Below are 14,592 nucleotides of genomic sequence, written 5' to 3' on the forward strand. Positions count from 1 at the left end.
CTTATTAAAATGTTCGCAGGCTATCACTGAATAAAATATACTAAAGACAATTGTTTGCCTTTATAACATCTATTAAGTGCAGTGTTATCTAGAAAGGGTTAAAATACATCATCTGTATTATTGATCCTAAAGGAATTGATAATCCCATTTTGGAATTGGAATTGGGATCCTAATGGAATTGATAAGCCCAAATGGCCCTTTGGGCTCCGCACTTCCCGTGCTGCATGGGGAGCGCGGAGCCCACACAGTTGCTTGCACCACTTGCTCCCATGAGGCAGCCTGCCACAGCGGAAGGCAAAGGGGGGCAGTGACGTTCATGGCCGGGGGCAGGGCCAGGGGGTGCTGTCATGCCGCATGTCACTGCCTCGCCCCCGTTCACCTCCTGCTGTGGTGCTTAGCTGACTTCTGTGCTGTTCAGCTGGGCCGCAGTGGGGGAGCAAAAGGTGCAAGCGGTTGTTTGGGTCCCATACTCCCCATGCAGCATGGGCTGCCCACAGGAAACAGCCAACTTTTCAGGCAACAGTGCCGCCCAGAGGGATCAGCCAGCATTTCAACGTTACAGACTCACAGACATTGGGTTATTATATTTATGATTAGCCAATTAGCCCGTCATAAGACGGGATTTTCAGGGGTCTTCTCCACGTTGGTCTTCTCTCCTGAGCCTCCGGTCTCTTGCTCCATCTCTCTCTCGCTCTCTTTCCTGCTCCTCCTACTACCTTCTCCCCCCCCCCCCCGCAGCTCTCCTCTGCCTCCTGCCTCTCTCTGTCTCTCTCTTTCTCTTCTCCTCCTGCCTCTCACTCTGGGCACCATGGAGCCCAAATGGCCGTTTTTTGGGCTCCGCACTGCCTGTGCTGCATGAGGAGTGCAGAGCCCAAACAGTCGCTTGCGCCACTTGCTCCCGCGCAGTGGTCTGGCTGAGCGGCACAGAAGTCAGCCGAATGCCATGGTGGGAGGCGAAGGGGGGTGACGTTCATGGCCAGGGGGTGGGGCCTGGAGCTGCTGTCAAGCTGCACATTACCACCCGACAGCCCTTCACCTCCTGCTGTGGTGCTCGGCTGACTTCTGCGCTGCTCAGCCGGGCTGCTGCAGGGGAGCAAATGGCCAGTTAGGCCCTGCACTCCCCATGCAGGACATGCCGCCCAGAGGGAACAGCCAGCATTTCAGCGTTACAGACTCATGGACATTGGGCTACTATATATATATCACTAGTCAATTAGCCTGTCATAAGACGGGATTTTCAGGACTGTCCTCCATGTCGGTCTTCTCTCCTGAGTCTTTCACTCCATCTCTCTCTCTCCTCCCTCCTCCTATTGCCTCCCCCCCCCTCTCAGCTCTCCTCTGCCTTCTGCCTCTCTCTGTCTCTTTCTCTTCTCGCTCTCTCTCTGCTCTCCTCTGTCTCCGTCAGGGATGCATGCTTGTCCAGGCCCTGCCCCCTGGGCATGTATGTCACCGCCCTACCACTCTTTGCCTCCCGCCATGGCGCTTGACTGACTCCTGCACTGCTCAGCCAGCCCACAGCGGGGGAGCAAGCAGCTGTTTGGGCCCCACGCTCCCCATGCAGCATGGGCTTCCCATTTCAGGCAACAGCGCCACCCAAAGGGAACAGCCAGCATTTCAGCGTTACAGACTCTCAGACATTGGACTACTATATATATATATATATATATATATATATGAATGATACTGTCCTCTGTCATGAAGAACAAGAATGCCAGTAATATTTAATTAACATATGTGCCATCCATTTGTTTGATATGGTGGTGTTTGCTATATGATTACAGGGTTAGCTGAAGTTGCTTGTATCTATACGAGATGGGGTCAGGATAATCAACTAGCCTGTTTACGAGCCCTTAAAGGATAATGCAAGTGCAATTTGCTTTTGAGGTTTTACCTCTGACCAGGAAAAATTCAACAGTCTGGTTTGTAACCACAGGTGGAAGAATCAGAAGTGTGAGAGGTTGAAGGGAGGAAGCGGGAAAACTATTTTTGGGGAGTAAAATTTCTTAAGGGCATGGCAGAGATTAGGGCGTGGACACTGATAGGGTAATGAGGACACGGACTGGAAACCAGTGTTGTTGTTTTTTCAGTAAATAGTTACAGTGTGCGTTCCCGAGTGCCATTCGCGGAAAGAGAGAGGGGGCGTCCAAAACATAAAAAAACACTAGTTAAATTGAAAAACATCTTCCAGTGTAATGATTGCTGAACCAGGTAGTTTTCCCAAGAGATTACATGGAAGTTCTGTCATCTGAATATAGACTTTTCAGCAGTAGTTTTGGTGGAAAACCAACCAGTGCATGCCATGATCAGTGACCGAATTATGCCTTTATATAAAATAGCTTTATTTTATAACTGCCACTTGCACTTTGCACTATCATGAGTGTCTAATTAACATGCTAAGTGCACTTAAGCACAGTTTGCATGCCAAGAAATTAATCCAGCTGCTGATACATTTTTTTTAATGTAAAACTTATCGTCAATTTGACAGAGGAATTTTAATTCAAGACAATACCTTATAGCAAAAGCTTTCCAAAATAAAGTTTTGGAAAGAATATTTTTCATTTAGACAGAAAATTTATTTTCAGCTCAATAGTGGCCTGGATCCTGTTCCCATTGAAATCAACAGCAGAATTCTCATTGACATGAATTGGAGCAGGATAGGGTCTTAAATCTGGAGGGTGTTTTTAAATTTGATACATTAATGACACATTATCACACATTAATAAAACCCTCTAAGTGCCTTAGTTGAGGGAAAGGTTCAGTAACAGATTATCTTGCACCTTTAGTCAAACATAATGGGGAAAAAGTAGTTATTTAACAATTATCAGCTCTTCTCTGTCATGTCATGGCATCCTGTTAAAAGGTAGGAGAAAATGTGAAGGTAAGAAATTGTCTTTTATAATAAGGTCTTTGCTCTTAGTTAGGTGTGTAGTCAGTATAATTTTTAGTTCCAATATGCAGTTCAAAGTAGAAAACTTTAAAGGTTTTAAAAATGACAAAAAACCCTGTTCCTTTCTCCACCTTCAACTATTAAGGAAAAGTGGTTTTGAGCTCTCTTAGTGCTCCTTCAACTTAGTTTAAAATTCTAAATTTAAAATTTCTACCTTTGATAGTAGGATGGGATATAAAGCTGGTATAATGAACAAGACAAATCTATTCCTTCAGGTAGACATATTCTCAATTTAACAACTTTTTAGTTGAATTAACAGGTCCCCATAAAATACTTTTGGCATCCTACAGTGTGTTTGGAATTCCTTTTGGGTCACCAGAGGTACAAATTGTGGTAAAATAGTTATGAAATTTATTGCCAAAAGAAGAATGAATGTTTAAGAACGTTGTTTGAAAACATTTATTTCCATTTTCATTTACAACATTAAATTATGCACTTAATTTTATCTTGCATTGAGTTCTGACGCACTGTGATAGAGTGCGAAGGTTGCGGATCTCTCGAGGCATCTAGATGTGTAGTGCTGGGGAGGAGCTGGTGGTCATGGTACATGTTGGTATCAATGACATAGGGAAGGGTAGGAGAGATGTCCTGGAGGCTAAATTTAGGCTGCTAGGAAAGAGACTGAAATCCAGGACCTCTATGGTGGCATTCTCGGAAATGTTTCCAGTTCCACGCGCAGGGCCAGGTAGGCAGGCAGAGCTTCAGAGTCTCAATGCGTGGATGAGACGATGGTGTAGAGAAGAGGGGTTTAGATTTATTAGGAACTGGGGACACTTTTGGGAGAGGGAGAGCCTATACAGGAAGGATGGGCTCCACCTAAACCAGGGTGGAACCAGACTGCTGGCACTAAACATTAAAAAGGCCGTAGAGCAGTTTTTAAACTAAGAGATGGGGGAAAGCTGATTGGTGCAGAGATGCATGTAAATTGGAGGGAGACTTCTCTTAGAGGAGAATCCATTGATGGAGATTCTCTAAGCTGTAGTCAGAAAGAGAGGAGGGGAGAGGACAAACCATGGGCCAGAGCAGACAAACAACCACATTCTAAGGAATGCAATGCATCAGGAAAGCGTAGACAAATAAGCAGTGGCAAATTTTTAAAGTGCTTCTACACAAATGCTAGGAGTCTGACTAATAAGATGGGTGAACTAGAGTATCTTGTATTAAATGAGGAGATTGACATAATAGGCATCACTGAAACCTGGTGGAATGAGGAAAATCTGTGGGACACAATCATACCGGGATATAAAATATATAGAAAGGATAGAGCAGGCCGGGTGGCTGGCGGAGTGGCACTGTATGTGAAAGACAATGTAGAATCAAATGAAATATTAAATGAATCAAAACGTTCCATAGAATCGCTATGGATAGAAATTCCATGCTCCAATAATAAGAAATTAGCAGTAGGGATATATTACCGACCACCTGACCAGGACAGCGATACTGACATTGAAATGCTGAGGGAGATGAGAGAGGCTACCAAAATAGAGAACTCTATAATAATGGGGGGTTTTAATTACCCCCTTATTGACTGGATACATGTCACCTCAGGAAGAGAAGCAGAGATAAAATTTCTCAATGGCTTAAATGACTGCTTCTTGGAGCAGCTGGTGCAGGAACCCACAAGGGGAGAGGCAATTCTCGATTTAGTCCTGAGTGGAGCGCAGGATCAGGTCCAGGAAATAACCGTTACAGGACCGCTTGGGAATAGTGACCATAATATAATAACATTCAACATTCCTGTGGTGGGAAGAACACATCAGCAGTTCAGCACCCTGGCATTTAATTTCAAAAAGGGGAATTACGCAAAAATGAGGAGGTTAGTTAAACAGAAATTAAAAGGCACAGTGTCTAGAGCCAAATCCCTGAAAGCTGCATGGAAACTTTTTAAAGATACCATAATAGAAGCCCAACTTAAATGTATACCCCAAATTAAAAAACATAGCAAGAGACCTAAAACAGTGTCACCGTGGCTTAACCGCCATGTAAAAGAAGCAGTGAAGGACAAAAAGGTATCTTTTAAGAAGTGGAAGTCCAATCCTAGTGAGATAAATAGAAAGGAACATAAACATTGTCAAATCAAGTGTAAAAATGTAATAAGAAAAGCAAAAAAAGATTTTGAGGAACAGCTAGCCAAAAACTCAAAAAGAAATAACAAAATGTTTTTTAAGTACATTAGAAGCAGGAAGCCTGCTTAAAAAACCTGTGGGTCCCCTAGATGATCGAGCTATAAAAGGATCAATCAAGGACGATAAAGCCATTGCGGAGAAACTAAATGATTTCCTTGCTTCAGTCTTCACGGCTGAGGACGTTGGGGAGATTCCCGAATCTGCACCGTCCTTTGTGGGTGATGAATCTGAGGAACTGTCCTGGATTGAAATGTCATTAGAGGAGGTTTTGGAACAAATAGAGAAACTTAATGTTGTTAAATCTCCGGGACCAGATGGCATTCATCCAAGGGTTCTAAAAGAACTCAAATGGGAAATTGCTGAACTATTATCTGTGGTTTGTAACCTATCCTTTAAATCGGCTTCCGTACCTAATGACTGGAAGGTAGCCAACATGACACCAATATTTTAAAAGGTCTCTAGAGGCGATTCTGGCAATTACAGACCAGTAAGTCTAACTTCAGTACCGGGCAAATTAATAGAAACAATAGTAAAGAATAAAATTGTGAAGCATGTAGAAGAACATAATTTGTTGGACAAAAGTCAACATGGTTTCTGTAAAGGGAAATCCTGTCTTACTAATCTATTAGAGTTCTTTGAAGGGGTTAATAAGCATGCGGATAAGGGGGATCCAGTAGATATAGTATACTTGGATTTTCAGAAAGCCTTTGACAAGGTCCCTCACCAAAGGCTCTTGTGTAAATTTCATGGCCATGGGATAAGAGGGAAGGTCCTTTCTTGGATTGAGAACTGGTTAAAAGACAGGAAACAAATGGTAGGAATAAATGGTAAATGTTCAGATTGAAGAGGGGTAACTAGTGGTGTACCCCAAGGGTCAGTCCTGGGACCAATCCTTTTCAACTTATTCTTAAATGATCTGGAGAAAGCATTGAGGTAGTAAAGTTTGTGGATGATACCAAACTGTTTAGAAAAGTCAAGACAGAAGCCGACTGTGAGGGACTCCAAGAAGATCTCACCAAACTGAGTGATTGGGCAACAAAATGGCAAATGAAATTTAATGTGGATAAGTGTAAAGTAATGCACATTGGGGGGAAAAATAACCCCAACTATATGTACAGTATGATGGGGGCTAATTTGGCTACGACAAATCAGGAAAGGGATCTTGGAGTTATCGTGGACAGTTCTCTGAAAACTTCCACACAGTGTGCAGCGGCAGTCAAAAAGGCAAGGAAAGGTTGCTAGGAATTATTAGGAAAGGGATAGAAAATAAGACCCGGAATATCTTACTGCCCCTGTATAAAACTATGGTATGCCCACATCTTGAATACTGTGTACAGATGTGGTCTCCTCATCTCAAAAAAGATACTTTGGCCTTGGAAAGGGTTCAGAAAAGAGTAACTAAAATGATTAGGGGTTTGGAACGGGTCCCATATGAGAAGAGGTTAAAGTGACTGGGACTTTTCAGTTTAGAAAAGAGGAGACTGAGGGGGGATATGATAGAGGTATATAAAATCATGAGTGGTGTGGAGAGGGCCGATAAAGAAAAGTTACTTATTAGTTCCCATAATAGAAGAACTAGAGGACACCAAATGAAATTAATGGGTAGCAGGTTTAAAATGAATAAAAGAAAGTTCTTCTTCACACAGCGTGTAGTCAACCTGTGGAACTCCTTGCCAGAGGAGGCTGTGAAGGCTAGGACTATAATAGAGTTTAAAGAGAAGCTAGATAATTTCATGGAGGTTAGGTCCATAAAAGGCTATTAGCCAGGGGATAAAATGGTGTCCTTGGCCTCTGTTTTTCAGAGGTTGGAGAGAGATGGCAGGAGACAAATCGCTCGATCGTTGTCTTCGGTTCACCCTCTCTGGGGCACCTGGTGTTGGCCACTGTCGGTAGACAGGATACTGGGCTAGAAAGACCTTTGGTCTGACCCAGTACGGCCGTTCTTATGTTCTTATGTAAGTAGTGTGTGTTTAACTATCCATTTTGTGTATTAACATTTATAAAAAGGATTTGCTGTAACCATATGACAGTTGCTTTACCCATCCCACTGAATTTTTAAAATAAATTTTATACTCTTTCAAAACAAGATTGAGTTTGTACAAAGGGAAAAGCTGAAAGTAGCCTTTGAATATATGATGATTTTATGTCTGATTGAAGATGCTTAATTGTGTAGTCACTGGTTTCTTACTCCCAATGTTTGCAAATGGTTTCCCTTATTAGAATTGAGTCACACTCTCCAGTGTTGCATGAGGCTTTATGGGCTGAGAATAAAAATGAGAAATAGCACATCATGATATAAGGATTATGAGAGTAAACAAAAACACTGGTTTTGTGATATTTCTTAATTTAGAAAATGAGTAATATGTTGCAATAATAAATTAGTATAATTTGGAAGTAGGAGGGAAATGATAATTTAAAAATTTATAAAGTATGTGAGTTTTCACTTTCATAAAATATCCACATCTGGATGTCAATATCACCAATAAGTAATGTTTAAAGAAAAATTTCTACATGTTGCAACTCTGTAAACCAAGACTCACTTATCTGGCAACAGGTGTGGTCCAAAATGACCACTGATGTTGCCAGTCCAGAGTCCCTGTGTAAGGCCAGAGGCAGGAGCCCTATATGGGGCTTAGTGTGTAGCCAGGCTGGTGGCTGGGAGCCTGGCTGCAGGTTCCAGCTGAGCCGCATTTGGGGTGTCTGAAGTGGCAGCAGGCTTCATCAGGTCAGTGGCCAGAAGCCCCAATGATGGGGCAGCAGCATATCTGGGGGGGCCCGGGAGACCCAGGTCAGCCATGGTAGAGCTGGTGGGGCTGGGAACCCCAACAGTGGGACTGCAGGCTACCGCAGCAGGGCTGGTAGGACTTGGCAGCCCAGCATTGCAGTGGGCTGGCAGGGGACTGGGGGGGAGAGGAGGCCAGGGGTCAGGCCAGGAGGAACTGGACTTGGGGTGGTGGTGCAGAAGTGAACTCCCCTGGTCTGGAAAAATTCCTTGTTTAGGACCAGTCAGGTCCCAAGGGTGCTAGTCAGGGCCAGGGAGATAGATACTGCCTGTAAAATGATAGCAAGTGAAAATTAATAGCAGAGGAGAACACTTGAGGAGTGGTTTCCACACTTATATTTGAAAAGACAACCAGATATCCAGTAGGGCTTATATTTGTGTTAACTGTGTGTAGAGGAAGAGTGCCTATCTAGTTAATTGTCAAACATAAGTAATATTTCTGTGTAAATGTTTTTAGTGTTCACTCTCTGTTAATGCAAGTTCGGATGGATTTAAGTATACGATTCTGCATAGTTTTTATAATCACTTTAGTTTAATCCTGGATGTCTTGAAAAGAATACTATTGATGTTACCATATGTTGAAGTTTAATTCCGTTTTCCTTTGCAGAGTTTGAATATGCACTAGTCAAACTCACTTTGGTGAAAGCATATTAACTTTCTGCAATACTTATAGCACATGTGAAAAGAGCAGTTACATTGCTGAATGAAATATTTAAACACTGTTGATTTATCTGTGACAATTATATTGTTATTGTACCAGATGGAAAACAAAGACTATATAATGACTCCCTGCTAATCTGGACCCTAATTGTAGAAGAACCTGATGTGGTGGTGTGCTTTATAAATCAGAGTGGGAGATGGCAGAGAAGTCTTCAGAATTACAAAATATAATTACAAGTAAACAGGAGGGAATACTGACAACGGAAATATTTACTTTGATGCATGCATGCTTTACTGACTATTGAAATAAGTCAAGTAAATTTATGGGTGGCCAATCATATCAAACCACTGTAAAAAAGGATACTTCTTTTCTGTCAGAATGTGATAGAAATCAAGAGATCTGTTTTTCAGAACAGATTTGAGAGAACATTTTGTAATCAGTAGCAATGTTTTCAAAAGGATATAAGGATTTTTCCACAGCCAGTGAAGTTATTCTCTATGTTTTGGAACATGTGGATATTGGATTAAACTAGCAGTTGTACTTAAAAGTTCAATTAAGCTTTTTATTTTTTTTAAATATCAAGTAAAGGACAAATTAGGAAATGACCTACATAGACATCAGCAAAACTGAAGGGATGACTGCTGAGTATCTTACAGAAACATCATTTTAGATTGGCTGCATGGCGTTTTTTCATAATAGTGTATGTGGGTATACAAATCATTTTACTGACTGCAGATGATTGTCATTTACACAGTAATTGTGAATTTTATTTCCCTCCTTTTCTGTAGTGCTCTTTGTTTCCTCACTTACTGCTTCTCCTAATGCTTTGGATTATTTTAGTCAAAATTTCATCCTTGCATAGTATCTGACATTCCTTTTTCAGGTTCACTTGTTCATACAATGCCTCTTCATTAGACCTTAACATATTTATTTATTTGCAGCACAATCATTGCTATGGGTTGGGAGAGGAGATGCTGTCCTGGGAAGCAGTGACTCTGAAAAAGATTTGGGGATTGCAATGGGGGGTGGGGTGGGGTGGATAATCAATTTAACTCAAGCTCTCAATGTGATTTTTGTGTCCCAATGAGTTAATGTTATCCTCTGATGTACAAACACTGGAATCTTAGGGTAGAGAGAGTATTTTGCTTCTGTAATTGGCACTGTGTTTTTGATTAATTAAAAACAACTCCTCCCTCCCAAAAAAATCTACAGATAAGTTGAACAGTTTTGATAAAAGCTTGAAGGATACATTACAGAAATGTTTTGTGTATTATAACTAAATCTAGATTTTCTTTAACCTCAAGTTTCAGCCCCAGAGTTTACGCCTGTCAGACATGCACAGAAAATCTCAGCTCTGGAGAGGAATAGTCAGTGTCACTTTAATAGAGGGGTGTGAATTAAAGGCCATGGATGCAAATGGATTGAGCGATCCCTATGTGAAGTTCCGGCTGGGACATCAGAAGTACAAGAGTAAGGTAACCCCATTACTACTTAACATTTGTGATCTGCTGCTTGACTGGTTATTTTAATACTTCTGGAATTATATTACTACTTAGGTGTTACAGTACCTAGAATCTTTGTATAGTGGTCTTTTATTATGACTAAAACTGAAGTTAAATATGTGGATAAAAATGAAGCATTAGAAAGTAATTTTATTTATTTTTAATATGACATGTTCAGGAGTTGACATTTACTCCCAGTACTTCCATCTAGGGATTCTCAGCTAGTGTCAGCTTTTTATGCCCTTGTGAGGAAGTTGTTGGTGCCTGTCCTTTCCTTTTTGATGGTCCTAGCTAATAGGTCAGATTTCCAGGCTGCTGTGTGAAGGGATTAAAACTAGGACTGTTGAGAGATTTAAAAAAATAATTGCAGTTTTAATTGTGCTGTTAAACAATAATAAAATGATATTCATTTAAATATTGTTTGATTTCAGCCTTTTCAGAGAGATTCATTTCAATTAATGACACGCTGCTGGTGTTCTAGTTACTAGTCTGTTGCTTGCATCAGCCTCGTGGCAAGTTAGGCAGTGTGCAAGAAGGGAGCAAGGCTTCTGTCAGGTCTAGATCGATACGCCAATCTTAGTAGTACAAAGACCCATTCAAGACACTCCATCTTTTATAGGAATCCCTTCTCATGCAACAATATAGAATTTGCTGTATCATATTGTAATCAGTCACTTTGCAACATATGTTCATCTGGAAATTGTTTCCACTGTTTAATATCAGTCTAATGATGACTTCTCTGGGTGTTGCACCACCCTGGTTTTGATGGGATTTGTTATCTTCACACATTGGGAGTGCTTGTTTCTAAACTCAAGGTCACCAGCCTGCCCCTCACCATCACCAAATACTATGGGCACATTGGATAGCTCCTTTCCACCCCCAAGTCTCCAGCCCCTCTTCTCTGACCATCTTTGTGCTGTGCTGGCCTTTGAGTCTCTTTTTCCTAAAGAGATTAGACTATTCTTCACTCTCGCAATCAAAAATGACATACTTGCTTCGTACAAGTAAGGATTACCTAGTTGCTTTTGTAAAAACAGATCTAATATGAAATATTCTCAGATTCAAGAAACTATTACTATTACAATTTTTTCCATAACACAAAAAACTTTCTTAAACTCTTTAGCTAAAGAAGAAAACAATCCTAAGGGTAAAAGGATGACAGTAGTGAGTCACAGGGTCCTTTTTGGTCTATTCCTACCTCATCATTAATAAGAAACATAAACAGCCTGCTTAGTGCATCTTTACCAACAGCAGTAGGTTGTTGCTTTTTTCCTAGTCAGAAGGTATGGTTGGCATACCTCGGGGATACATTACATTGCATAAGGGTACATTTTGTAACTCTAGGGGCCAGGAACTTGGGGATTTCTCCCATGGTGGCTGGGAGCTGAAAGATATTCCTGCTGTCAGCAGGTCTGGTGGTCTCCTAGGGGACCCTTCAGCTCTGTCACTGCAGGCTGAAGACACAGAAGTTAATGGAAGTCACAGATTCGGTGGCTTCTGCATGCTCCGTGACAAAATTGTAGATTTAAATGTGATGTGTATGTTAGAAATTACCAGTTGTCTTTGGACAATAGTTCCTTATTTCACATATTTCCATACTTTTTCTGACTTGGAGTCCTTATTCTGTACAGCTGGAATGAATATTCCTTATTTTTACTATGCTTGTGTTTGGGCTTCAATCATAATTACTGTATGTATGGGGAACTCTTGCCTAATTTTATCCTTTTCACTCCCAGACTCTGATTTTACTTTTAGATTTCAAGGAATTTTGCAATAATACCCATGTGTTTTGTTAGCTTAGAATTGGATGCTATAAAGCTCTTCACATGTTGGAATCAGTTGGATGAAAGTCAGCTCTTAAGTTCCCACTCAGCTACGGAGCCGCCCAGCAGCCTATTAAGTGCTGCAAAGCAAGAGATGCCTTTCTTCCAGCCCTGGAGCTTCCGCAGTGGGGAGAGGTGCCTCTCCCATGCAGCCACGTGTTGCTGTGAGGAGAGAGAACTGAGGGAGGAGTTCTCTCTAGGGGTCTTTTTGTTTCTGAAGAACAATAGTCCCCATTGCTAATGGGTACCCAGCACACATCCGTGTCAAGATCTTCAGGTCAATTATCTTATCTTTTCCTGGTGATGGACTTCTCTAATACCTGCTGCAGACAGCAGACAACTGTCTTTGTCTTCAGTTCTTCCTCACTGTTGGACTACATTAAGAATGATTCCTCTTGTGCTCAGATCACTATTCAGATGTCTCCTATATACCATGGAGAGAACATTTCTTAGGTCCTCTACCTTGCGAGGAAAATGCATTGAGAGAAAGCTTTAGGGCCCTTCTTGTTAGTGTGACTAATACTGGATATCCTGTCCTCTCTATTATGGTCCCCCTCAGTAGCCATAATGGGACCCACAAGCGCTGTTTGTTTGTTTTTTTAAGCTCCTAGCTATTCCAAGGGGGAACACAGAAAAAAAATTCTCTGGTACCATATTTTTCTCCTCTGCTTCGGAGAAAACTCTCAAAGAGCAAGAGGGTAGAAGTGACAGAGATGACCTTTCCCACCCAATGAAAATATCTGTCACCACCAAATGAAGCTGTAATGCCTCAACCAACATCCTTGGCTGTATGGTTTTGAACAATGTCAGGAACTGATGAAACATGTTGTTGACTCATCCCGGTTTCCTTAGAAGAGAGCCAAGAGGTCAGAACATGAACTTTTGGACATATTATATTCAATAATTTCTGGCCAAATTGCTTTACCAATCAACAAGGCTTTTCTGGAACCTGATAAAACCATCTGGAAGACCTCTGCTATGGCATTATTTAGCTGTAAATGGGAAGACAAAAATTCTGAGTGTTCTGTTCTCCCTCCCACCAACAAATGCTTTAATCAATGAATGTGTCAGACAGCATCCCACAAAAAAAAGAGCCTTACAACAAAGACCAAAAGTGACTAGATCTATTTGGTCACAACAGTTACTCTGAAGTGACTCTGCAATTCAGGATGACAAATTATCAAGATCTGAAGGCAAAATACAACTTCACCATGGTAAATTCAAAAGCTTTATTGAAGATATTTCTGATGAACACATGAGAACAGTTCAGAGTCATCACAGCTGAAGGTGGGTTCTCAGCAAAGACCGTATCACAAGATTCTTCTCCAAGTAGTATCCCCGTGGGTGCTCCACTCTAGGTTGGGTGCAGGGTTGCCCTGAGCCGCAGATCAGAGCTTTGCGAAGCAGTTTCCCCCTGTTGAGCCGCTCATGCTCATGAGGCATCTCAAGCCCTTCCCGTCTTCTGCAGCGCACAGCTCAACCCCCTCCCTTTCATTTCCTCTTCAACCGCCCTCGTCAGCGGGCAGAGCGAGCGAGAGCTCCCTCTCAGTCTCTCAGACTGCTTTTCCATTAGTTAGGTTACCACAGTTTTCCCCTGTTATACTCCAAGTTTGTTTTCCTTGTTTTTTCTCTTTAAAATAATTATAACAATTCTTATAAGAAGAATGAAACTACTAACAAAATCTCGTTTCGGGGACTGAAACTCGCTTGAGACCAGAGCCCTGGTGAACCAGGGCTCTCCCTGCTGTTCAGCTAGGAAAACAAATAAATCACAGAAACAAAAGAAAAGGACCATAACAGTCAGAAATAAATAAAACACTGAGAACAACAGTTTAAAGAAAGAAAAATCTCCCCTATGTCTGCTTCCTCAGGCTTTAGAAACTGTGAACAGTGCTGGGAGCCTATGCCGGCTTCTGACGACCATACAAAATGTATTCACTGCTTGGGGGAAACTCACTCACCCCACAGCTGCGCACACTGTGCTTTCCTCACTGCGAGAGCTAGAAAAGATAGAGAGCTCCACCTGAGGATGATTTTGTTTGAGAAGGCTCTACAGCCTACAGAACAACGGGGAACCACAACATGAAACCCCCTCGCCACCCAAAACTGCAACAAGGCAGAGAGCCTCACCTTCGTGCTCTCTCCCGCCTTCTTCCTCCCCAAAAACCCAGGGGAGGTGCATGGAAATCTGAGGACCCCTGCTAATAAAGAAGAGGGAAGATGCTCACGTTCGGCACAGGGACCGGTGTGCGCTGCCTCCGAGCCGTCCTGGGAACACTCTAACCACCCAGGGCGGGAAAAAAAAGCCGGCGCCGCTTCTAACCGTGGCACTGCTTCAAGCCCCGGCACTGCAGAAAACTCCGGCGCCACTTAAAGTGGCGGCACCGCTCAAACCCTCGGCACCGCCGCACAAGAGATCCCATACACAGCCGTCACCGGCTACAACTGTAACCCAGATCTCCACACCCCCACTGGCACTGGCAGCAGACCGCGAGACACATCCTCGTGAGCCTGCTACAGAACAGCCCCAGGCAGCGTCTGACACTCACAGCAGGCAGCAGCATTCATGCCTGCCTCCCACTGACTACTCACCTGGGAGATACTTTGGAAGACATTCCCCTCCCAGATCTATGTCTCCAGTGTTCTTGCAAGATGCTCCCTTACCTGATGATGACCGACACATGACATATTCTTCGCGGCACATGTCACCCAGGAGGTCTTGCTCCTACTATCATAGGGCTGGACCACAAC

At 42.5% G+C, this 14,592-nt stretch overlaps 1 protein-coding gene across 5 annotated transcripts in view; it reads left to right on the top strand.

Moving 5' to 3' along the window:
- The window catches only part of MCTP1 (multiple C2 and transmembrane domain containing 1), a 390,864-nt gene that overhangs the window by 184,239 nt on the left and 192,033 nt on the right, over positions 1-14,592 (top strand). For all 5 annotated transcript variants that reach the window (XM_075932146.1, XM_075932144.1, XM_075932145.1 and 2 more), the window contains one exon: positions 9,821-9,991. In XM_075932146.1, the coding sequence (XP_075788261.1) occupies positions 9,821-9,991 (171 nt within the window). The remainder of the gene's footprint in view (positions 1-9,820; positions 9,992-14,592) is intronic.

This window comes from Pelodiscus sinensis, chromosome 6, assembly GCF_049634645.1.
Source record: "Pelodiscus sinensis isolate JC-2024 chromosome 6, ASM4963464v1, whole genome shotgun sequence".
Classification (NCBI taxonomy): domain Eukaryota; kingdom Metazoa; phylum Chordata; order Testudines; family Trionychidae; genus Pelodiscus; species Pelodiscus sinensis.